Source organism: Cryptotermes secundus, unplaced genomic scaffold, assembly GCF_002891405.2.
Source record: "Cryptotermes secundus unplaced genomic scaffold, Csec_1.0 scaffold430, whole genome shotgun sequence".
In the NCBI taxonomy this organism is placed as follows: Eukaryota; Metazoa; Arthropoda; class Insecta; order Blattodea; family Kalotermitidae; genus Cryptotermes; species Cryptotermes secundus.
In genome coordinates this window covers 519,618-543,643 of record NW_019721010.1, presented here as the reverse complement: position 1 = coordinate 543,643, position 24,026 = coordinate 519,618, and the positions used below count along the sequence as shown (strand labels likewise).

The window sequence follows — 24,026 nt, the reverse complement described above, 5'->3', positions numbered from 1 at the left end:
GTTTGTATTGGGCGTTGGTCGCGTTCTTGGAAAGCCCTGTGTAATGCGAAAAATGGTAAACTTTTCTGATTCATGGACCATGTGCCAAGAATGGGATTCAAGTTACATTCTTGTTATTTTTCACTGGTAAACTTGGCATTATGATTTTTCTTTTGCTACTTCAAGGTGAAATAATACTGACATAAAGTAGTGAGTATTAAAAGTTCTATTTATTTTCCATAGTCTAATATTCATACTTAGCAAAAGTGTTTCTGATTGGCTCTGAGTAGAATTCCGTTAAGGAGGTTAGCGGTTGTAGGGTTATCGATTGAATCTTCAATTGAATTTTGTTCAACACTAATTTGTGAGATTGAGGATGGTGAACTTTCGTCTCATAATTTAGGAGGTCGACTTGAATTTTCTGGAACGATTGAGGATGAGGCGCGGAATGCAAAACGAATGGCATATATAAAGAAAACGAGAAAACTGAATATATGTAAATGTGCATTGTGCTCCCAGAGTCTCTAAATACACCTCAGGGATTTTTGGAACACATTGAGTGTGTGTGAAGAATTATAGCAAAGCACGTGTTTTTATGTTTGTAAGTTGTATTGTACACAGAAGTATTAGAAATGTAACACACACATTTGACACAGATATCATTTTCAATAAAATTATCATTCTTTGCACAATTTTTGTTATTATTTGGTATTACCAAAGTGAAACAATTTGCTTTTGTAGGGACAGAAAAATGCCAGCTTCAGCGTCTGCCGAGGAGACTGCACTACTGGGGTAAGACGCCATCCGCCGCCCCCGGATAAGGGGCAGACATAATAACTGTGTCACTTGCCATTGTTTCTTGCCACAGCATGAAGCTGGTTATTCTGTGGGTGGCGGGCGGGCTTGTTTCTTCTGACGTGTGTATTCTGCCTTCCTGCATTCCTCAGAATCTGCCTGACTGCTTTAACTGTTCGTGTCAGTCTGAACGCAAACGCTGCAAACTGCATAATGCTTAGTGAAAATTGCAGTTTTAATGCATGCCGATATCAGTTCTGAGGTCTGAATAACGTCTTTGTTCTCTAACTCACTCACTCACTCACTCACTCTCTAACTCACTTACTCGTGGAGCTGAGTCCTTCTTGAAAAGCTGCCAATTGCGCAGCTACTCAAGAACTTCCCAGCATTAGCGAAGTTGAAATATTTTAGGCCTGTATTAGAGTTTAGTAAATGGTACCGTATTTCTAAAAATGTAACGCACATTCTAAATGCTGTCTGAAAATCGGCAGCACCATATTCGACATTTTAAATTTACACGAAAAGCTTCTGTGAAGTATTTCCAGACGTTTTAGTATGTTATAATGTTATATCGACAGTCGTTTATTGCAGATACGTATTTAGAAACTCTTAGGATGTATAACTGATAACGTAAAAAGGACATTTCCTTTGTAGTTTATCCTTTCAGAATTAGGGCTCACTTTACATTCAAGGGAGCATTTTGTGTGTTAGTTACATTGTAGTGAAGTACATAAGAATAATGTGTGAAAATTTGTTAACATTAATTTAAAAAAAAAAAGGATTATAACGAATGAAGAAAAGCGTCAGAAAGTAGGATCATACGGAAATCAGCATAATTCTCTCTTACGAAAAGGCTGTTGCAAATGGAAATCGCTGCCACATCCCCGAATGCTCACCCCATCGCCATTGACAGTTGGTCAGCAAATTTGTAAGAATCAGATGCACACTTCTCCCCTCATACAGTTCCAGAAACTGACTGGACGTTAAATTTGGCACGTTCCAATTTACGTTAAAACTGTTAAATATAGACACGCTAATAATTATTTATTCTGCATAATATTCCAGCAAATCTAGCCATGAAGAAAGCAGTCTTCTGGGATGTGGCGCCGTGTAGATGTTGTGTTAACCGACGTTTCGGAGGAGCGTATCGCCTCCATCTTCAAGGTAGAAGATAAAAGAAGAAAATCCGCGAGCGAGAAACCAGCGTGAGCTGAAGATGGAGGCGATACGTTGCTCCGAAACGTCGGTTAACACAACATCTACAGAAGACTGCTTTCTTCATAGTCACCGCCATGAAAACCTTCAAGACGACAGGTCCACAGTCTCTTCCAAAACAACTCCTCCACTTGATGCGATCTAGAGCTTTCTCCTTCAAATGAAAATATCCTCTTCTGTCCCCAAGGTCATCCAGCATCTTCTTACGTCTTCTTCCTCGTCTTCTTGTCACTTCTATCCGCCCCTCTATCATTCCTTCAATAACTTCTTTTAGAAGGCAGTTACCGCGTAAGATATGACCAATCCAATTAGCCTTCCGTTTTCTTATTTCGTCATAACTTGAATAAAAATGTTCAGGAGATTGCGGCGTAATTCATAGAACTCTACAGCGGAAATTAAGAACAGGAATTCGGTTAAAGGTTTATACTGTTCAGTTTTGTGATATTTAAACTTGGACAAAAAATGGACTATTTAATTTACAAATACAAACAGCAGAAATATTTTTTTTTTTACTTTCCTTGTTCGAAATTTTACGTACTTCAATATGCATGTGAGTAAGAACATTGAATGTGTTAGAAGGGAGCTAAATATAGGACATTTTAAACTGAAAGATAGAAACAAGTGGAAGGAAGAGCAGAATCTTCTGGGGTGTAACGTCCTGTAGTCCCGTATGAGTTCACGAACGTTTCGGAGGAACATAAGTGTGCCTTCATCTTAGGGGCAAGGAGTGCTGTAGCTGTGAGATCCGCAGAACCAACAGGGGTAGTGGGATTCAGAACGTGGGTATAAAAAGATCGTTGATCAGTAAACCCAGTCCTTCCGTTAAATTATTATTATTATTATTATTATTATTATTGACGTTTATAAAGCAAAGGAACATTTATATACAGCATTTAGAAGACATTCAATAAATTGTGGAGGGCATGGAGGATTATTTTCTAGATGAGCCTCTTTTTAAGTAAATCGTGTTTTCTCTTGGTATTTTCAAGGCTTGAAAAATGACGCTTTGACAGTCAACTACTACACTTAAGCACTGATATCACACACAACATGTAAACATACAATTACATGATCAATAATATACAGCGAAGTGAAAAAACATACTCATAAAAGAAGATAATCTAAACTGCATCATATCTACTCATTCGATACGTATCTAATCACTATAATTGTACAAACCTTCTGCTACTTCGCACCTACAGTACACAAAGCTACAATAGAATATTCACTACACATTCTAAAAAGCATATATACATAAAGGAAAACTCGACAAAACTTATTACGGAGGTGATCCCAACTGTACGAGTATAATATCCTCTCTCGTCAGTCACCTTTAGTCGTACTTTTAAAGTGTAACATTTTAGTTTTCATCTTTTAACCTTACCACATTATAATAATGTCAAGAGCACACACCCAAAATTTATAACTCTAATATATAATTACTATGTAATTTACGACGATCACTAATACGGATCCATATTAGTGCAGCAGTTGAGTGATGACGGTTATGTATTTATTGTAACCACCTGATGATGATCACACCGCTCGAAGCATGTACTGAGGTAGAAAATACAGTACAGTATTAGCACGCTTATAGTTGACGGCCACATTAAACCCCCTTAGATCAATTCGCAAGTTAGCCTCGTGTAAAGCTAAGTGCTAAAACTGCTGTGTTTGAATAATGCTCTTACATAACGAGGAGCTTCATGATTTGTATCTGTTCGTTGTTATTAATGTAATACACTTGGAGCGCTTACGCTGGACTGAACATGTAAATGACACAAGTAAACAAGATATGCATACAGAATGTCGGAAAGCCCTTGGGAATATTGAGGAGCAGACATGAATATGTTATTACAGTTTGTCTTGGAGTTGCGTGGATATGAATTTAACGTAACTCGTTGTGGATCGATTCCAACGTCGGACTAATCCTAGTGGCGCTGAGCCTTGGCATCTTTATCGGAAAATAGAAAACCTGATACATAATTTATTATTATTATTATTATTTTTTTCTGTACTTTATATACTCGTGCTAACTTTGTAATTGGCCACTGTGCTGTTAAGTTATTGCACGTAAATAAACATGAATTGAATTGAATTATTATGATTATTATTTAATGCCTAGAATTTTCAATGAATTGAACAGAGGTAGCTTGTTTGTACCAAACTACACGGTGTCACATCCGGTAAAACCGTAATCTTTATACCCCCGTGTGAGCCTCGGATCTCGTTTGGATAAAGACGCCATTGTAGTTTTATATTAATGATACGAGATGTATGGTAACTTATTAGTATTCAGGCCTTGACATTACGTTTCGGACATGGAATCAAAGTAGGTGAAGGAGACGCGTCATTGTTATGGGCTATCTCCCTCCGGCTGTCGAGTTTGTCTCGTGAATTTCCGTTGTTTGTCTTAAAGCTGATCACCTGAGCACCGTGGTCTTTTCGAACAGAATGTTATCCGAGCCTTTTGGGGGGTGCGAAATTTGGAGGCCACCAGATCGCAATAACGGGGCGTAGGAATCTGCGCATTTCGGCTCAGTAAATTTATACTTCTTCTTAATTAACCGGATACGAGTGGTAGTGATAGTCTTTCAGAGTGTCAAATTATAATTCAGTCTGTTAGCTGTTTCATTTTTATGTTCAGTTGGACGGTGTTGTAATAGCATTTTATCCTCGCTGTATGTCATTGCATATAGAACCCTGTGTTTTCTTTTTAACGGCTACATAATTTGCAATCCTTAATACACAGGCCTGTATATAAGAAACCGTCAAGTATAATTATACCTTATTTAGTTTAACCTCTATACATTAGCCTGTTTATAAGAAACCATCAAGTATAATTATACTTTATTTTGTTTAACTCCCATTCATTAGCCTGCTTCAGGCGTCTCTCTCAATAATTGTTGCTATTGTTTATGTGTGTGTGTGTGTGTGTGTGCGCGCGCATGGGAGAGGGGGGAGGACACGCGTGTGTTATTATTATGCAGAAATTGTAGTGATTGTACGGGAATTAGCTAAAGGGAAATATACTATAGCCTGTATTACCACCAATCAAATTAATTAAAATAACAATAAACTTTCAGTTATTGGTGCTTCTATTTTCATTCATTCATCAGTAATCTGTCAGATGACAGGTCCACAGCCTCTTCCAAAACAGTTTCTCTACTTAATGCGATCTTCTGTTTTTGGAAAGAGACTATCCAGGAAAAGTGATAATGTGGTAGTTTTTCCATTTGCTTTCCACATCGCAGTACAACAGCCGTTCAAACCACTCTGGTCACGCCTGTTGCTATACGAACTTGCTATACGAACGATTTCTACATTACCTTGTTTTTTATTGTTTATTATACTTGTAGCTACTTTAAGAAGAACCTTATTGTTCAGCCTGAATCCTGTATAATCGTACATTGTAATAGATCATTTTCTTTCCGTAATTTATAATTCCTTTCTCGAATTATTTGCATATTTCCTTACTGAGTTACAGATGTGGCAGGAAGCAGCTTCTAAATTAGGTCTATGGGAGTAATATAAGAGTATGTTCCTATGATTTTGAATATGCATTTGGATTTAGGACTGTCTCACTTAATTCTTCCATAGACCTCTATGTTTTTTTTGCAGAAAAAAACGTGTTGTAAGAGTAAGAGGGAAATATGATAGTGATTTAACATATTAGAACAGTTTAATGGAAAGTAAAAAAAAATATTAATATTGCAATAATTTGTTATTCCATATATTTAGCATAGAGTGATTCAGCAACATAATACAGGATATGTTCGCTATAAATGTTTCATATGGTGTTTTTAAATAGCTTGAGCTATTCTGTGTGGACATCTGTTCAGTACTCCATGGTTTTAATATCGATGCTTTTTCTTCGTTTGTCAGACAAATTTTATTGAATTTTGCTGAAAGCTTTACTGAATATGATTAGTTACTGTTGTTTTGCGAGTTGTGGTCAGTTATTTTCTCGATTGGATGCCGTTTTTTCCGTGGCTTAAGTATGAACTTGTTTGCAGTATCAAGGCTGCGCTGTATAGTAAGAAAACATGAATTGGAAAAGACTTGGAAGGAAGCAGTCGTGACCTAATCGAAGCACTATCCCAACATTTGCTTCTAGAAGTCAGAAGAATCACGAAAATCTTCAGTCAAAGTAGCCGGTATCCCAGCCGAAATTCGAACTGTGCACCCTTTAAATACAAGTCGAAAGCGTTGCTTGTAGACCAGCCTGTTCGGGGGCTACAAGATGAAACTGCCGCAGTTAGTAACCTAGTTCCCTGTTGCGCGATGCTAGAATGCGGTCTGCTGTATCATTTACTGTTAATTACAAAACCGTAAGATGTGCCAATCACAGGTGACGCGTCAAGTAAGATTATTTTTAATGGCGTTCGGATTTGTTTAATTGACATACCTCAAGAACAGCGTGTATGCCCCAAATTCTGTTTTAAACTAGAAAAAACTGCTACAAAAATCTGCTACGTTAAAACTCGACTTTGAGCAGAACTTCATCTTTCTTGAGATGAGTGAAATTACGTTAGAACCTCTTATGTAACTACTTGTGTTTGTAGGAGGGGACCATTCTTTTATCGGTTATCCATTGCATATTGAGTTCTCCGTTGAAAATTTGTTGGGAACGATATTTCCTCTTCGGTCCGTGGCAAAGTGTTTATAAAGAACAGTTCAGTTCAGAATCGGCAGTCGAGTTACAGAGTTCCAAGTGAGCATTTAGTTAAAGAGGTGGGTTCTGCAAGGAAGACTGAGAAGATGGCGCTGTGAGTTCAGATGGTAATTCAGTTGAGGCAGTTCACTGGAGTTCAAATAAGAGTTCAGCAGTGTAGGGTTAACCAGAGGACAAGTAACAACGTTACCACGAAGGTGAAGAATCTCCGTTGTTATCCGTTACCAGGAAACGTGTAGTGAAAACATCGCAGAAGAATTGTCATTGTTGAGTGCTGTTACCTAAAACGGCTAGTGAAGACTGAGAAGACTTAGCATGTGCTAGTGAATTGTAGTGTGGAAATCAGCAGTAGTGTTATAATTGCTTGTAGTTCTGAGTGATGTATACAGGTGGTCAGTAAATCCATTCGCCAGGCCATATTCCGTCTGTAATCATCCCTAAATCTTAACAGTATTCATACACATGTGCTCTGTGGCGTTTACAGAATGCATACAATGGAAACGAGGGATCTCCAATGTCCCTCATTTTGCCTTATGTGTGCAGGGATATTTACCTAAAAAAACCGCATGCTGTCATCAGCAGATCTAGTTCCATGTGACTTCTTTCTTTTTCAAAAACTCCAGTTAATATTCAGGGTAATATCTCAATGCGCCCAAAGAAAAGGCTCGGAGAAAACTCAGAATTTCAAAATAACGGCTCACAAACATGCTTCCAACAACGGCCGAATCGTGGAGATTTCTGAACCAAGTTACAAAGGAACTACTTTTTAGTGGACGCCATGAAATAGACTCCAAATAAAAACAAGAACAGTCCTGAAGTTTTTCATCCATCTCTTGCGTTTTCATTTTCTTATGTAAGTATATTGTCTTACAGGCTAACTCTTTGTTTCTTTATAATTCTTTTGTTGCTTTTTATTGCGAATGATTGATAAAAGCGTGCATTAATACGTATTAAACATTTTGGCCGTAGGGTCGACTCAGCCTCTAGTAGAAATGAGTACCATGAATCTTCCTGGGAGTAAAGGGCGGCCGGCGCATAAGGCTGACAAACTCACCGCGATCTGTGAGCCGATTGTCTAGAAAATAAGGGAACGTCGACGTCTCGCAACGCTAAAGGCTTCCACGGCCTGTTACAGGGACAGCTTTACTTTTACTTTCCCATGATTTTTTTTCTTCTCATTTTGCTGTTCAAAGTCAGGTGGTCAAGTAATTCTTTAAAGTTCCCACTGGCCGCAAGATTATGGCCTTTACTATCGAAGTCCACATCCAGCTCCGTTATGATGGCCCCTTTTCGGGACAGTGGTAAAAACCAAAACCTGTCTCACTCCAGTTTTATCCAAGTGGTGCTACTCAGTATTTCCCTGGTGGCTGGCGACTGTAAAACTGCTTTACGTAACTACGTAGTTCCACCTTTGCCCTTCACTGATGTTGACATGTGCCTCACTATTGCGTATTCATCACGCATCTCAGAGCGAGTAAAGATCAGGTTAGAGTCTGGCACTGGTGCAATTTTCGCCTATGTCAACTTCCGACCGCTGAGGTATGGCTGGAAATTAACATAGAGAAGCACAGTACTGGCTGAACGAGATCACGAAAGGGTTGGGAACAGAAATCTGTGTTTGGGTGTTCATTATTTTTTCGAAAGACTGAATCAGTATTCTTTTCACAGATTTATATATTTGTTGTTTGCTTAACGACGTTGCCTAGTCATGCGGATGCACTAGCCAGACTCCTGCTCCCTAGACCATGATCGGCCTCCCGTCCAGATATTTTGCATGGGGAGGAGATGATATAATAATAAGCCCGGGAGATTGATTTCCCCCCCCCCACAATCAACTGGAATCTCGTTTTGTTTTCATATTTCTCACGCGTTATGCAAATTACTGTCTGCCGTTCTCGTGACATCGATATTAGAATCTAAAACTCCACATTTTACTCGAATTTGATAGTCATTATTAAACTGTCAATATATTTGAATCCTTTTTACCTTATCTTATATGGAGTATATATGAAACTACTCTGGTGGTGAGAAACTCCTTGCTCTTTTTCAGCCCCCCTGATTATGAAAAAGTGGTTTTCAATGTAGCATCTCTGTATACATATATGTATACACACACAGAAGAGCCGGGATGGCTCAGTCGGTATAGCGACTGGCTATGGGCTGGACGACCGAGGGGTCGGAATTCGAGTCCCGGTAGGGCCAAGAATTTTCTCTTACCCATGTCGCCCAGACGGGCTCTGGGGCCCACCCAGTCTCCTGTCTAAAGGGTACCGTGGGCTCTTTCCTTGGGAGTAAAATGGCCTGGGCGTGAAACTGTCCACTCACCTCCAACTAGTGCAGAGGTCAAGAAAACGTGGATCTATACATCCACTCCCCCATATACCTTCATGGCATAGTGCTTAATTAGTAAAGCACAGCGTGTGTATGTGTGTATCCTCAGTATCCATTCACCATCTGCAAGGCTTGAGGTTGTTCTCTTTCTTCGTCCTTAATCATGAAGCATACTCGCATTTGACGGTTATGAGTAACTATTTTTTACTTGAGCAGTTTGCCAGCATGTTGCAAAACCCCCAATCTTGGAGGTCCAGGGTTTGTATTCAGGTTGCTTACCATGGTTAACGAGTCCTGTCTATCCGCCACGAACCCCCGGGAAGGGCCCTTACCAGGTGCTATCTCCAGAGCTAGTGGGACTTCGAGGCAGGGTCGGCACTCTCTCTAGCTGGACCGTCTCTTATGACACTTCCAACTTGCTACGTGTTGTTGTATTTCATGTTATTTAGAAATAAACAAGGAGCGCCATGACATTAAATGTAAGTATTTTTGACTGTACGCAACAGGCCTATAGTAAACAGTTTCGTCGACATTTCATCTGTACTTCTCAATATTTTATTTTTTTGAATGCTTAGAGAACAGTTATGACTCTGCCTCATGCTGAAATAGGTAATATATCTAAATTTCTGTCTATGTATGACTCTACAGCCTTTGTGGGCCTTGACCGCTTTTTCAGTTGCTTAATATTTTTATACAGTCGGTAGGACTCCTTGGACGGGGAATAAGCCCGTCGCGAGGCCACTACCTATACACAGAACAACACGAACACATAATAAACGCACACAGACATCCATGCCTCGAGTTGGATTCGAACCCACGATCCCAGTGTTCGAGCGGGCGAAGACGGTTCATGCATGAGAACGCGTGGCCACTGCGATGGGCAGTCTGTGTAGATAGATTCTGTCTGAGCTTGCTGATGTAGCGGTAACCGTGTAAACTAGTGTTCAGTAGCTACCTGGTTGGAATCGAAGCAGACATATCGAATGTCCCGTTACTTGACGCAGACGCTGGGGTAGTGCCTTGTTCAGAATCCTCATCGACTCACCATTCCTGAACGTCTTGCCTTCTCATTCGATGCTCTATAACCTCTGTGATTTGGAAAGCGTCTAAAGTAACGTTTAACATGAGTCAGTCGAATACATTCTGAAGATTTATTTCATTTTTAAAGAATATGAATTTTGATTATGCCCTGATGAGACCTGGAAGCACGCGGTAGCGTAGTTGGTTGAGGCACTATGCTACAAGCCGGAAGGTCATGGGGTCGAATCCCGATGAGATGGATTTTTTCAATCAACCCAATCCTTCCAGCCGCACTATGGTCCTGGGCTCGACTGAGCCTCTAACAGAAATGAATACCAGGAACCTTCCTGGGGGGGAATAAAGGGCGGCCTGCCCGTAAGGCTGACCTCACCGCCATCTGTGAGCCGACTGTCTAGAGAAAATGTGGGAGCCTCAACATCTCACAACCCTATGGGCCTTCACGGCCTGTTACAGGGATAGCTTCACCTTTACCTGATTAGACCTGCTGTATAAGTGCTAAAGTAAGAAAGGCGGATACATAACATCGTGATGGGCCACCCGCATCCTGAACAGGAGGCCATAAACAGATACACTGTTTCTGTAAATTTTCCATGCATCTTTATGGAGAAATGAAGGTCACTCCGCTTGTTCTATCCCGCTGATAACTTCTTTTAACTGGTATGAACCGTGTGGTCACGTGAGCCAATCCTTACCCGGTTCAAGGTCGTTTTGATTTCTTAACGATTTTCTTTTCACAATTCTGACTCTGGACACGCACTTTCCATAACCATGACTTCTGTTTGTTCTGGATGACAGGGATTGTGTGAAAGTAGGCTGCCCTGCCCCTGCAGTCTAGCAGATCAAGAGTAGTCGCTTCTCTGCAGGCCTTTCCTCTCGGTCTGCGGTGGAGATACTAAGAACCTGATATTGTGTCTGCGTCTGATACTGTCAGGGGGAATTAGCAGTGCTGTTGTTGCGACTCTGTGAACCAGTGATTGTCAGCGTTATCTCATTTACGGAACCCTAGAGCAGTATTATCCCTCTATCACAAGGGGTAAAACGGTCAGGGCGTGAAGTTGGCCGAGGTCAAGAAACATGGATATATGCCTCCACTCCCTTATACGTCTTAACGGCGTGGTGATCTATTAATTAAGCACAGGGACAACTTTACCTTTTTTCACTGGCTATACAGACTCAGATTTTTCAGTTTCATGATAATTTTACAGACGGTAGGACTCCTTGGACGCGTGATGAGCTGGCCGCAAGGCCTCTACCTAAACACAGGACAACATAAGCACAGAACAAACACATACACATACGAAACATCCGTGCATTGTGTGAGATTCGAACCCACAATCCCGGCTTTCGAGCGAGTGAAGACAGTACATGCCTTAGACCACTCGGCTACCGTGACCGGCCAACTTTACCTTACCTTATCTAAAACAGTATCAGATTTTCCGAGGACGGCCGCTTATGCATCACGCTGAACACTGCAAAATAATATTGAATTATTACTAACACGTACACATATGCCCATTTACAATATAATAACACCTTTATATGAAAGTAAAATAGATGGCACGTCATCGCATATTGAAAATGATAATTAAGTTTATGTAGTGGAACATTTGAAATAATTCGTCAGGCACATCCGTCTTCTAGGAACTGGAACTTTGTATCACGGCTTCGTCTCTTCATTAGACTTTCTGTCATGTTTACGTTAGAAACTGAATTAGTTCTGTGTAGTGGTTCGAGTCTGAGATAAATTGTACAGCTTGAGCACTTGTTGGCTTCCGCCCAAACCACTTGGGCAATTTACTGACCTCATCTTCTGACGATCGCCTTGAGTAGGGACATGCGGCCTTCGCATGGGGCGACCATGCCGAAACATGAATATGATTTCATATTCATTATCGTGCTAGTAGCTTTCTCTGGACCTGCCTCACAAAGAGACTGCTACTGAATTACAATAGTTTGAAATTACATTTCCACATGGCTACCGAATCATGAGCCGATCACAATGGCCGCGCCGTCTAAGGTATGAACTGTCTTCGCCCTCTCGAACACCGGGATCGTGGGTTCGAATCCCACTTGAGGCATGATGTCTGTATGCGTTTATTCTTTGTTTGTGTTGTCCTGTGTGCAGGTAACGGCCTTGCGACGGGCTGATCCCCCGTCCAAGGAGTGCTACCGACTGTGTAAAGAGATCAAGAAACTGAAAAAGCGGTCAAGTTCCAACAAAGGGCTGTAGAGCCAGAGATAGATAGACAGACAGACAGACAGATACCGAATCATGAGCACTGATACATTGTGTGTTGCTGGCACATGTCCCTTACTTCTCTACAGTTATAAATACTACTCACTAAAAGCTTTCGAATGCGATATTTGCTGAACTTGAAACGCAGACTGTTTTTATGGAAGAAATTTTTTTTTAATGCTAGTGGGGTGGGACTTAAGTCCCTTGTACTGCGGCCACTTCTGGCCTATTGTACCAGCCCAAGATGATAGGTGAGGGTGATTGTGGAGCAATTGGTGGAATGAAGATTGGCAGGGGAAACCGAAGTACTTGGAGAAAACCTGCTCCAGCGCCATTTTGTCCACCACAAATCCCACTTGACAAGACCCGGGATCGAACCCAGGTCGCCGCGATGGGAAGCCAGCGACTAACCGCTTGAGCTATGGCGCGGCCCTTTTATTGAAGTATCTTTAGCCTCAGAAGGTAGAGGGAAAGCCAATATAACTCTACCTGTAGTAAAATGAGGCTGTTTAACGCGAAAATAGAAATAAAATTACATAAATGTAACAGAATTTCTTTTCCGAACTGTGTTTCATGGACTTTATTGCGCTTTAAAGGGCAAAGAACTAAGCCAGACCATCAACAAACTATGTACACAGTATTTTAATGTACGGTACTGCTACAAGATGAAAATATAAATAAATGCATAATGTCATGAATACATGGTGTATGCATTGTAAGGCATTTATACCGGTTTTAAACTAAACTATGTTTGAAGAGGGGAAACAATTTAGGCCTCTTTAGATTCCGGTATGAACAAGTTCCGTTCTACCACCGTCGTTAGGAAGTTTTGTTGATTAAATTGCAGTTGACAAAGTTACTAACAAGTTTCAATTATGACACTTTTGGTATACATCAGTTTCTTAAACCCCGTTTGACCATATACTTAGGCGTGCAGTTGAAGAAGCGACGTTAAATAGTATAAGCATGAAAAGAAATCGTATCTAAGAGAATTCTAAGGACACGTGTCTCTTCTTGTTATTTCCTACAAGTAATCTGATAATTTCTTTTCATTCCTCTTCTTCAGTGATTCTTTTGAAAACCGTTCGTATACTTAGACGTTAAATTGATGGTTCCTTATATACCTAGGTCATCCTATGCACTCTTTCCTCTGGCAAAATGTGAACAAGTCACTTTATGGGACTTGCTTCTCATAAATCTAATTCAGAGAAGACACAATTACAGATATAACTTTTAATTGTTATTTGCTGGTAGACCCTATCACAAAACTAAAGAAATCGCTGGAGCAATATACGGCAGGCTTTGTGTATCGTGTGGCGAGATAATTATCCTATAATACAGAGGATGCCAGAATCCCGTTGTAGTAACAGGAGTGAGGGACTACACTCGCTGCTGTGAACAGTCTCTTTTAAGTTTCGTAATTAAAATAATTTATAGACTCCAACTTAACTATTCCTTTTGTCACTACTCTAAATTCTGTCGTAGTTCGCCCTCCGTTTCTCGAGGAAACACCCGTAGCTTGTTCAGAATTTATAGCCCTCTGAGAGACATTAAATTGCTATTAGAAGAGGAACTGCAAATTAGGATCAGTTGGTAGATCTGCGCTAGTTTGAGCACGGCGAATACGAAACACAAATTATATGATAATACGAACCGAGCCCTTGGAATTTCGAAGGAAAGAGAAATTGAAGATTTCGATCTCCAGGGATGTGATGCCGTGCAGTCAGGTGTTTTCAGACATTTCAGGAGACCGTGCTACGTTCATCTTCTGCCCCGTCTCCATAGGCCTTGAGAACTTCAAATCTCGTGCAAAGAAGTATTTGCCAGACTCCTTGAAGACCAAGACACGTTTCGTTTATCCACCTTCGTGCTTATTTATATTTAACTCTCTGAAGCCTGAAATTCATCGAAATATTTAAAAATTCGGTTCCTTCATCACAGAGAACACACATCTCCATTTACAACAATCGGTCGGTTCATTCAAGCCAGTGCAAGCCTACATGTTGTCCCGAGCGACAAGAACCCCCACCCACCCACTTAAAGCAGATCATCATAGTGTTCCGTCACAAAACCACAGTATTTCAGACATTGTGACGAAAACAGTCATTGTGTTGTAATTATTAAAATGATTAGTTATATTGCTTCATAATGTGTATAGATTTCTTCTAATTAGTGGTCACTATGTGACCAAAACATCAATATAAATTAAATTTTGTTTAAGGAAACCTATAAATAAAACACACGTAAAATGACGCGCCCCAGGAGGCCTCTTGGTTCGCCTGTGCTGTCGCCCCGGCACCATGTCTAATGCATCTGATGGAAGTAATCACTCTTTTTGAAACTCCTAAAGTCATACGGAACCTACAATGTGTGGCAAAATTCAGAGAGTTCAGTACTGAAGTAGGTAATACGTACAGCAACATCTGTGCTTTAAAGGGTTGAATATGACCTATTCTCTGTTAGCGTCTTACCTTATTTACGTTAATTTCTGTCGTTTGATAAAATCCCTGCCCTTTTTTATATTTCTGTATGCTTTTAGTATGTTACGAGCTGTTTGATGCTATTCCACATATGGGCACATAGCAGTATCTAGCACGTAAACCTCAGAGCGAAGTGGGCAGAGAGCACCGTGGTTGTAGAATTGAATACAAGGGTCCGCTTTGTAAGAGCGTTGTTAATGCTGCCAACAGCGACTGTTGCCTTTCCCTGTAGCATGTGTTCTTTCTGTTTATCTCAGGATAGTGTCCTAATGACAGGTTTGGCAGAGGTTAGGTACGCGCTGATTGCAGAATCGTGACTCTCGACGGACTTTAAAAGGAATTCTTGAATTAAGTGCTTTAAAGTTAAACTGCTTCTGTTTCTTCGACGGTTTCAGAATGTAACATATTGCGTAATTATGTAATGCTGGATGTTTTATCGTTACTGTTACAGATCTTTAAGTGAATGGTTGGCATATACCTACGTATTATTTACTAGTTGTTCATTGTAGCAGAATTTAATCATAATGAGAAACGCAGTAGCTGATTTGTGGCTTAAATTTAAATTTCTCTTATATATATATGTGTGTGTGTTAAATATTTGCTTAAATTTCTCTAGAGTAGAACGTATGTTATTTTTTGTATTGTATTTCTCTGTGCCGAAAAATACACGTCTGTACCATGTTTATGAAACATGTTTAAACATTATTTAATATTAGGTCTGTGCTCAGGCAAGAAGCACAGGGCTGTTTAAATCAGTAAGACCTGTAACTGCTAATATTTGGTTTGGTATCTGTGCAGTGAATTTCAAATATTAATTGTGCCAAAGTTTATCTTCCATGAAATCGTTGAAAGGAAATAGTAAAACGGATGCTATCCGTGATGCTCTGGTCATTTTTTATACTGAGACTTATTTTCAATAAGTTCACCTTCCGGATGATATGCATATGTATATATATATATATGCGATATTTATATTTTGCTTACGTTGCATGTGTTTGTCAATCAGTGTTATGACTCGCACATTGGTCATTCTTTCATATGTGCTGCATATTGGTAGTGACTGAAATACATGCTTTCATATTCACATGCATATGCTTGGTTGAGGTTAATGTTGTGGCATATTTGCTCAAAGCAAGAACTACGGATCAAGAGAGAAAGCCGTTTCTAGCAAACGGCTCTGAAACATCATTCCTTCCTAGGCAACGGCCGCGAAACACAGAGGAACAACGTCCGTTGCTATGCAGCAGATTCTTAGTAGGCAACAAATGAACAGCAGCAGAGGAACGGTGTTTTCTGTGCGGTTCATGCCGAGATATTATAATGGACGGTTTGGAGCAACGAGTTCAGTGCTCAGTCAGGGTATGAGGAAAAGGCTTTATATATTTGGAGTGTGGAAATCAGTAATACCGTTATAGTTATTTGTAATTATGACCTGTAAGTGGTCAGTAAATCCAGTATCCAATCCAAAACCCCGTCTAATCACTCCATATATTTGGCTTAGCTAAGAATGAATGGTGTTTACATATATGTAAGGGTTATGTTTCGTTTTACCCAGTAGGACTACATTTCTGGCAGCACCCATTACCCAAAACTGGACTGGTTTACCTTCAGCAGCCGATTGAATGTCAGTTCGTAAAGAATACCTCTGCCCCATGCAAGAAAGTGTGTACTGCAGCAGTTCGGAGAGCAAAGTTGTAGCTACATTGAATCCTTGGCATGGCATACATGTGTGTAGAATTAAGTATGAAACATGTAAACCACTGGGATTACGCCTAAGCCCATCTCTCGCTTTTGTGTGACATTTATAGACTTACATAATAGTATTATGGAAGTGACAGCTATTGTCCCAGATCCGAGAGCTGTCATATCTCTGATGGTTGGTTCGTGTTTCCATGTAGGCCAACAGACAATGCGCATATTTGTCACAGTAAGCTTACAGTAGACGTGAGACATTCTGAATAAACAATTCCTCTTCAGTCACTAGCAGGTTCACGCAATACAAGAGAAGTTTTTTTGCCCACATGAAACTGAGGTTCCAAGTTTAAAAAGGCTATTGATTTGATATTCTTTTAATGTGGTTGAATAATGTGACTTGTTTGTTTGCCGAAATCCTAACTAACTTCATGGAGCTGAGCCCTTCTTGAGAAGTCGCCAGTTGTGCAGCTACTCAAGAGCTTCCCAGCATTTTATGGAACCCGAAGGTTCATTGCCGTGTTCACAAGAGCCCTCCACTTGTCCCTATCCTGGTCCAGATCAATCCAGTCCATACCGCCCGATCCTATCTAAGATCCATTATAATATTATCCACCCACCTACGTCTTGGTCTTCATAGTGGTATCTTTCCTTCTGCCTTTCCTACCAATATCCTATATGCATTCCTCTTCTCCCTCATCTCATCCTCCTTGACTTGATCCTTCTAATTATACTTGGCGAAGAGTACAAGTTACGAAGCTTCTCATTATGCAGTTTTCTCCAACCTCCTGTCACTTCATCTCTCTTCGAGCCAAATATTCTCCTCAACACCCTGTTCTCAAACACCCTCAGTCTATGTTCCTCCCTTAATGTCACAGACCAAGTTTCACACCAATACAGAACCACAGGCAAAATTATAGTTTTGTATATTCTAATTTTTATGTTTTTAGACAGCAAACGAGAAGACAAAAGATTCTGGACTGAATGGTAGCAAGCATTAGCCGAGTGCAGTCTCTTACTTTACTCTTGAATCAGATTTTGATTTGTTGCTGTCGTTCCCAAACATATGAACTCATTACACATTTAATAATTAATGTCAGTCTTCATTAAAGAAAGGAATATTGTATTCTTAAATTCGTATATTAAGGTACCGTTCCAAGTGATGCCGCAGAAATTTCAGCGTCTCATATTTATTGTTACATGTGCTTGTGCACTTCTTTACGTATTGTTCGAGATTTCAACACAGCAGTTGAATATTTGACAAGTGAACGAATGTAGGCCTATATATATAATTTATTTTATGTTTGTACTTTATGTAACATATAAAGAGGACTGCCTAAGCCCTCTAACAGATTAAGTAAGACATGTCTCAAGATAAACAACAGTTATCGGTGACTGATAACGCGAGCTGCTCGTAGAAGTACACGTACATTTTACAGAAAGGGGATTGTTCTGCTGCGGGTATCAAACCAAACCAAATGAACGTATTTAGGTAGTGTACTGGTGATATTTGAATTGTTCTGCTGTTCCATTCGTCAGGTTCGACAGAAAGATAAGGTCATCCTGTCAACAATGTCTGAATTTAGGTTTCACGCTAGAACCATCAGTTCTGCAATCGTTAAGTAACTGATGATTACAGAATATGAATTGCTTATTTCTTTGGATCCTTCCTTAGAACAGCGTACACGATTTCAACGAAAATGTAGAAAAAACACAAGGGGAGTTTGACAAATATCAAAATGTGAAGCAGTCTGTATTAAACTGGGTGTGAATGATTCAGCATAAACAGAACGTAACATACTTTAGGTAACCCTTTGAGTTCCTTCCTTCAGCACTACCGAAATGGCCACTGTACCAAAGGAAAACTAAGAGTTTATAATTAGATACGCATTGACGCAGCCGTCATGATGTCCGCTTTCCTTTGTTAAGAAGTGAATTACCCCCACCTTTCGTTGTAGTTTTTTCCCGCTTCATGTTTAAGTAGCCGGTATTGTTGAGGCGTGGGACTGAATGAATGCTGTTTGGGACCTCGGCAGCATCATGTTCTGCCTAGTTTTGTTATAATAAAACTTCTTTCTTCGACTCGATAATTTTTACAGACTCAGATACATGGAGACACGACTGATAAACTGGCTTTGGTTCTGCTGAGCATTCTCTCGAGCTGTCAGTACAGTTGATATACAGAACTCGCTGAACTTCTGATGTGAGAAGGTCTAACGAGGAAGTGTGTGGGAGACAGTAGTGGAGAATATGCTTCCTCAAGGATACGGATCGTCATAGGAACGCGCAAGTAAGCTTGCTGCTAGATATAAGATGGTGCGAGGTGTCTCGGTGCATTTCGCTTCTACGTCGCGAATCGAATCCTGCGTCACATACTAAAGTTTTTTTTCTGGCCTACTTTATGCGCCTTCATGGCCTAGTGCTGAATTCGTTAAGCAAAAGGACAACTTTTTTTTTTACTTTCCGTATTTGCTAGTGTCAATTATGTGTATCAGCATGGCAGACGTGTAAACTTTCGAGGCCGAAGTGACATGAGCACTGCTTAATGTGAGATAATGGAATTTTATGCTATAATAGACTTTAGAAAAAATAGACATGATATGTTTGGTTAAGACAATTCGTTTGTAGAGTGGAGAACGACGACATTTGTATATACGTAGCTTTCGGTCAGATCTCATTAACTGATACACAACTCTAGGTACGCATGTCAAATATTGTGTGCAGCTAAATTATAAAATATCCACAAATTGTGCATGTTACCGAGGAGTTCTATCTTCTGGGATATAATACCATGTAGTCCGGTGAAAGTCGCCTTATATTTACCAGGAAGATCGCTTCCGTCTTCGGGGTCGAAGAATAGGCGAAGTAAGAGCCGGCATGAAGCAGGCAGCAAGCAGAGATCACGTGACATGATTAACACATTTAAAAGATTCAGCGGTGATTTTGCTGCTGTATTCATGCTGGTTTCTTGCTTGGCTTACGCTTCGACCTTGAAAAGGGAGGTTCTATGTTCCTCCGAAATGTCGGTCGACTTTGTCCGCACTACACGGCGTTGTCCCAGAGGACAGAACTCTTCATAGTCCCGCTGTGGGAAACTCAGATCCAACATTTGTATGTTACCGCTCACAAAGTGGACGTAATCATAATCTGTAGCGTCTGCTAGTGGAAGTTATGCGCAGAAGCGGATCACTGAATTGTAATCATTAATTTCTAGTTCTTGCTCGTCTCACCATATAAATTGAATTCATACCAGAACTTTTCGTTTCTAAGAGCCGGTATAGCACAATCCGTGTATATATATAATGGCTGGCTACGGGCTGGACGATCAAGGAGTAGGAGTTCGAGTCCCGGTGGGGGCAAGAAGTTTCACTTCTTCATGTCGTCCAGACCGGCTTTGGGGCCCACCCAGACTCCTATCCAATGGGTACCCGGAGCTCTTTCCCTGGGGATAAAGCGGCCGGGGCGTGAAGCTGATCACTCACCTCCAGCTAGTACCAAGGTCAAGAAGACGTGGCTCTATACATCCACTCGTCCATACATCTTCAACTTTACCTTCTCGTTTCTGTGCGGAATATTATAGTACACCTTGGTCACTGCTCCCTACCGAATAGGTATATGATTTGTGATCCTTTAGCGGTACACTTCATAAGACACTACACGACGTTTCGAGAACTGGTTCTACTCCCGTCCTCAGGTTTTCATTACTGACGGTGGCTAGCATGCAAGCCTAGTATTAGAAGGATCTTGGGCTCGTTCACAACTGTCGCCACCAATTGTAAAATACAAGATATCGATAATTAAATACCATTGACACCATAGGAAAACAGCAGTAAATTATCCGATAACAATGCTTATGTCTGTGACTGAATCAGAATTACGGAGCCATGCCTATGTCAGGCTGTTTAGTTTGCGGCTTGTCACGCCGGAGGCACGAGTTCAACCTCAGTACTTTCCTTATAGGATTTTTGGTGGATGAAATCACTTTGAAGCAGGTTTTCTCCGAGTACTTTGCTTTTCTCTGCCACTAATTCCACTGACGCCCCTGAGGACTGCGAAAAGAGACCATTCCTCGGGTTGGTACATCCTCAGCCCCTGGATATTTGTGGGCTCGAGTTAAGGGAAATGAACCTGATTGAACCGAGAAGCGGACGGCAAAGTAGATTTGAAAACAAACATAGGCCTAACTCGTAAATAGTATTCCTTGAAATGAGAACCCAAGTACGTCTGTGGCCACACAACTAAAATCCCTGTTCTAATCTGCGGTTGTGCCAGTTCTGAAACATCGTCGGAGGTTTTGAACCACGATATTTATGGAAGATATTACCGCAATCTGTGGTACCGTAACCAGCCGTCCACAAACGCTCTTTAACAACTCACTTGTCCGATTCTATCCGTTCTACAGAATCTATCGACTTTGATCACGTGGCTTACATTGCGTGACTTTATCCACCAACGACGTAGCAGCTAGCTCCATTGATCTTGCGTGTTATTTTCAGAACTGAAATCTCTGCAGTTTTATCTTCGTATAAACAACATGAGGTAAAAAATTTCACTTGCCAGTTAATACATATCCAATTAAATATTGGATTCTAAGAGCACCTAAGTCCGCCGTCCATTGACTGGTATTCCTGCTTCGTCTCTGAAGTCTCAGCTTCCAGACCGACTATCCTTAATTTAAGATTTTCGTGGTTTTTACAGTCCCTCCACAAGAAAATTCTGGAATGGTATCTTAAATTAGATTATGATCTCGTATTTCCACGTCCATTCTAATTTATTATTCAATAATAAGCCTGTCATTCGACGCTGTAATGATTTCAGAAATTGGAAGTGTTGTTAAATAAACCAAGAATAAATCTTGGGCAAAGATGTATCCCTGTTTCCTTTATATGAAAATATAAAATATATATGAACGTGAAGTTTTCGTCGTTTTTCTCAGTCCATCCACAAAAACTATCGGATGGTACCTCAAATTATGCTACAACCGCGTATTTCCACATAATATTTTATTCGTTGTACAAAAATCACTTGTAACATTTGACGCTATAATAATTTTAAAAATTTAAGGTGCTCTTAAATAAACCTATGAATGAATGTCGTTTATCTCCCTGCATATCAGAATATCCAATATTAAATTTCTAACATTTATCAAGCACAGTATTAGTATAACGGTGGAAAAGCTGACCACTCACCTCCACCCATTGCCGCGATCAAGAGTGGTGAGCTATACCGTATTTACGCATGTATAGGCCGCGTGCGTGTATAGGCCGCAGCACAATTTTCAGACAGAAATTGTAGAAAAAATAATTTTCTTGGAATATTATTTCAGGAGTAGAACACCCTGTATTACTAATTATGAATATATATTTTTTAAATGAAGTGTGATTTCGAATATAAGCCGCACCCCAGTTTTCGTCTTGAATTTTTGGCAAAAAATGTGCGGCCTATACATGCGTAAATACGGTACTTTGCCTCCCCTGTGCGTCTTTATGGCGTGGTGCTTAATTAATCAAGCCCAGGGACAAATCTTAGACTTACCATTACTTTTACTGCTTGAGCCAACATTCCTTCCGTAAGACCTTCATTTTTAGTTCATACAGCTTTAAGTTTGGGACATATAAACGTTACGTCGATGTTCTTTGCTGTAGGGCCGTTAGTTTGCTTTTCGTCGGTGAAAACCGGCGGGAACTACTTCTGTGCAGACACAGCGGTCGATAGTGACTAGACCCTTGACCAAGTTGTAACAAGCTAAGCCTTTAAGTAAACTGAACGAGCCCTCGAGTGAGATTAACTCTCTGTCGGTGTACGATGCATTAAAGCTGCGGTTTTCATTGCCAGCATCAACAGTCTTATGTTGTAAGGAAACTGACAGATTTCGTTAACGTTAGAATCCATTTTACACACGTGGAGCTTGCACCCTTTACAGAGCAGTGGTAACTGTGTAGTTACTGCTTCCTTTAACATGGAAAACACAAAATTTCGCCCGCAGAATTTATTTGTGGAGCTTGTTTGGTTCTCAGAACGGAATGTAGACGATTAATTAAACATCATTAAGCGACTGGTCTTTTGATGGAGGTGAGGTGTATTTTCTGAAAGGTAAGAACGGGCTATTATCACGTGATGGAGTGACTATAGACGGGGTTTGGATTGATGACTCTATTGAATACATATATACACANCGTAACTACACGTGACTATAACAACCTCACTGTTTTGCACACTCTAAAGATCAGAGTCAGAGTCAGAGTCACCTTACGACTGGCGGTTTACCGCCAATCAGTTCGTCTTGGCGTCAGACCCCTTGAGGCCCACGATCAGAGATTTTTTTTTTCCAAANTCTCTTTCCAAAAACAGAAGATCGCATTAAGTGGAGAAACTGTTTTGGAAGAGGCTGTGGACCTGTCATCTGACAGATTACTGATGAATGAATGAATACACAACTCGTAACTACACGTGACTATAACAACCTCACTGTTTTGCACACTCTAAAGATCAGAGTCAGAGTCAGAGTTACTTTACGACTGGCGGTTTACCGCCAATCAGTTCGTCTTGGCGTCAGACCCCTTGAGGCCCACGATCAGAGATTTTTTTTTTCCAAATGAACTCTTGCGGTAACTCCTTATGTAACATCCTCTCTGACGAGAAGATGGGTCTGTCTCTTATGAACACATTCGACCTTTCGTCAAGTGTATATTTCGCACATATAATGTGTTATCGAAAACTCTTCCTTTTACTTTACACACAAGTCCTCTGTCAGTACAGGCTTTACAGAGCAGATCATTCCTAACTTACATATCTTATGCTACAACGAAAAGTTAGTCATTTGAACGGTCATAACCTTGACCACCGCCACGTTTAAGCCTCTTATATTTTCTATGTCTGGTTTCACCTTGTCCTATACCGCGAACGTGTTCATTATCATGATTTTGTATGACTTCTGCTTGTTGTCTGCTCAATTTTGTTATATAATCGTAACTGCAGCACATAAGTTTTTCTGTCTCTCCACTAGTCGTTTCCTGGTAACGGATCCTAACAACAACCTCTGCTTACGCCCTTACCGGCTGGTGAATATCCCACAACTGACTCACTGCACCAACTATCGACTCTCAAATAACTGTCTTGATTATAACATCTCGGCACGTACCGCGTAGAAACACCGCTTCTCATTGTTTTAGTTCAGTCATTTCCATGGGAACAGATTTTTTTTTTTGCGAAGCGTTGGTGTCTCCACCTTATCCACCTTATCACCTTATCCACCTTATCGTGGTGAGGGGGTTTGAGTATGCCAAGGACCCTGAGAGCTATACCAGCGGTAGCGTAGCTACTGGCAGGACCTCCCTTGCTGGACAGGTCAAAGGGTAGGCATCAGACGAAGAGAGACACCAAAAACTGACACCAAAAACTGACGTCGGAAGCAGCGTCATCAGCAGCGACTTGAAGCACAGAGCAAATGATGCTCGAGATGGTTCAAGTTCGTATAGCAACAGGCGTGACCAGAGTGGTTTGAACGGCTGTTGTACTGCGATGTGGAAAGCAAATGGAAAAACTACCACATTATCACTTTTCCTGGATAGTCTCTTTCCAA

At 40.6% G+C, this 24,026-nt stretch overlaps 1 protein-coding gene across 10 annotated transcripts in view; it reads left to right on the top strand.

The window, feature by feature from the left end:
• Nucleotides 1-24,026, top strand: part of LOC111875080 (protein NDRG3) — a 208,894-nt gene that overhangs the window by 84,238 nt on the left and 100,630 nt on the right. For 5 of the 10 annotated variants that reach the window (XR_002844681.2, XM_023871161.2, XM_023871137.2 and 2 more), the window contains one exon: nucleotides 721-771. The exons of the other annotated variants lie outside the window; for them this stretch is intronic. Coding sequence is in view for 4 of the 5 variants with exons in the window: in XM_023871161.2 (XP_023726929.1) it covers nucleotides 721-771 (51 nt within the window). In the remaining variant the exon portion in view is untranslated. The remainder of the gene's footprint in view (nucleotides 1-720; nucleotides 772-24,026) is intronic. 10 annotated transcript variants of the gene reach the window in all.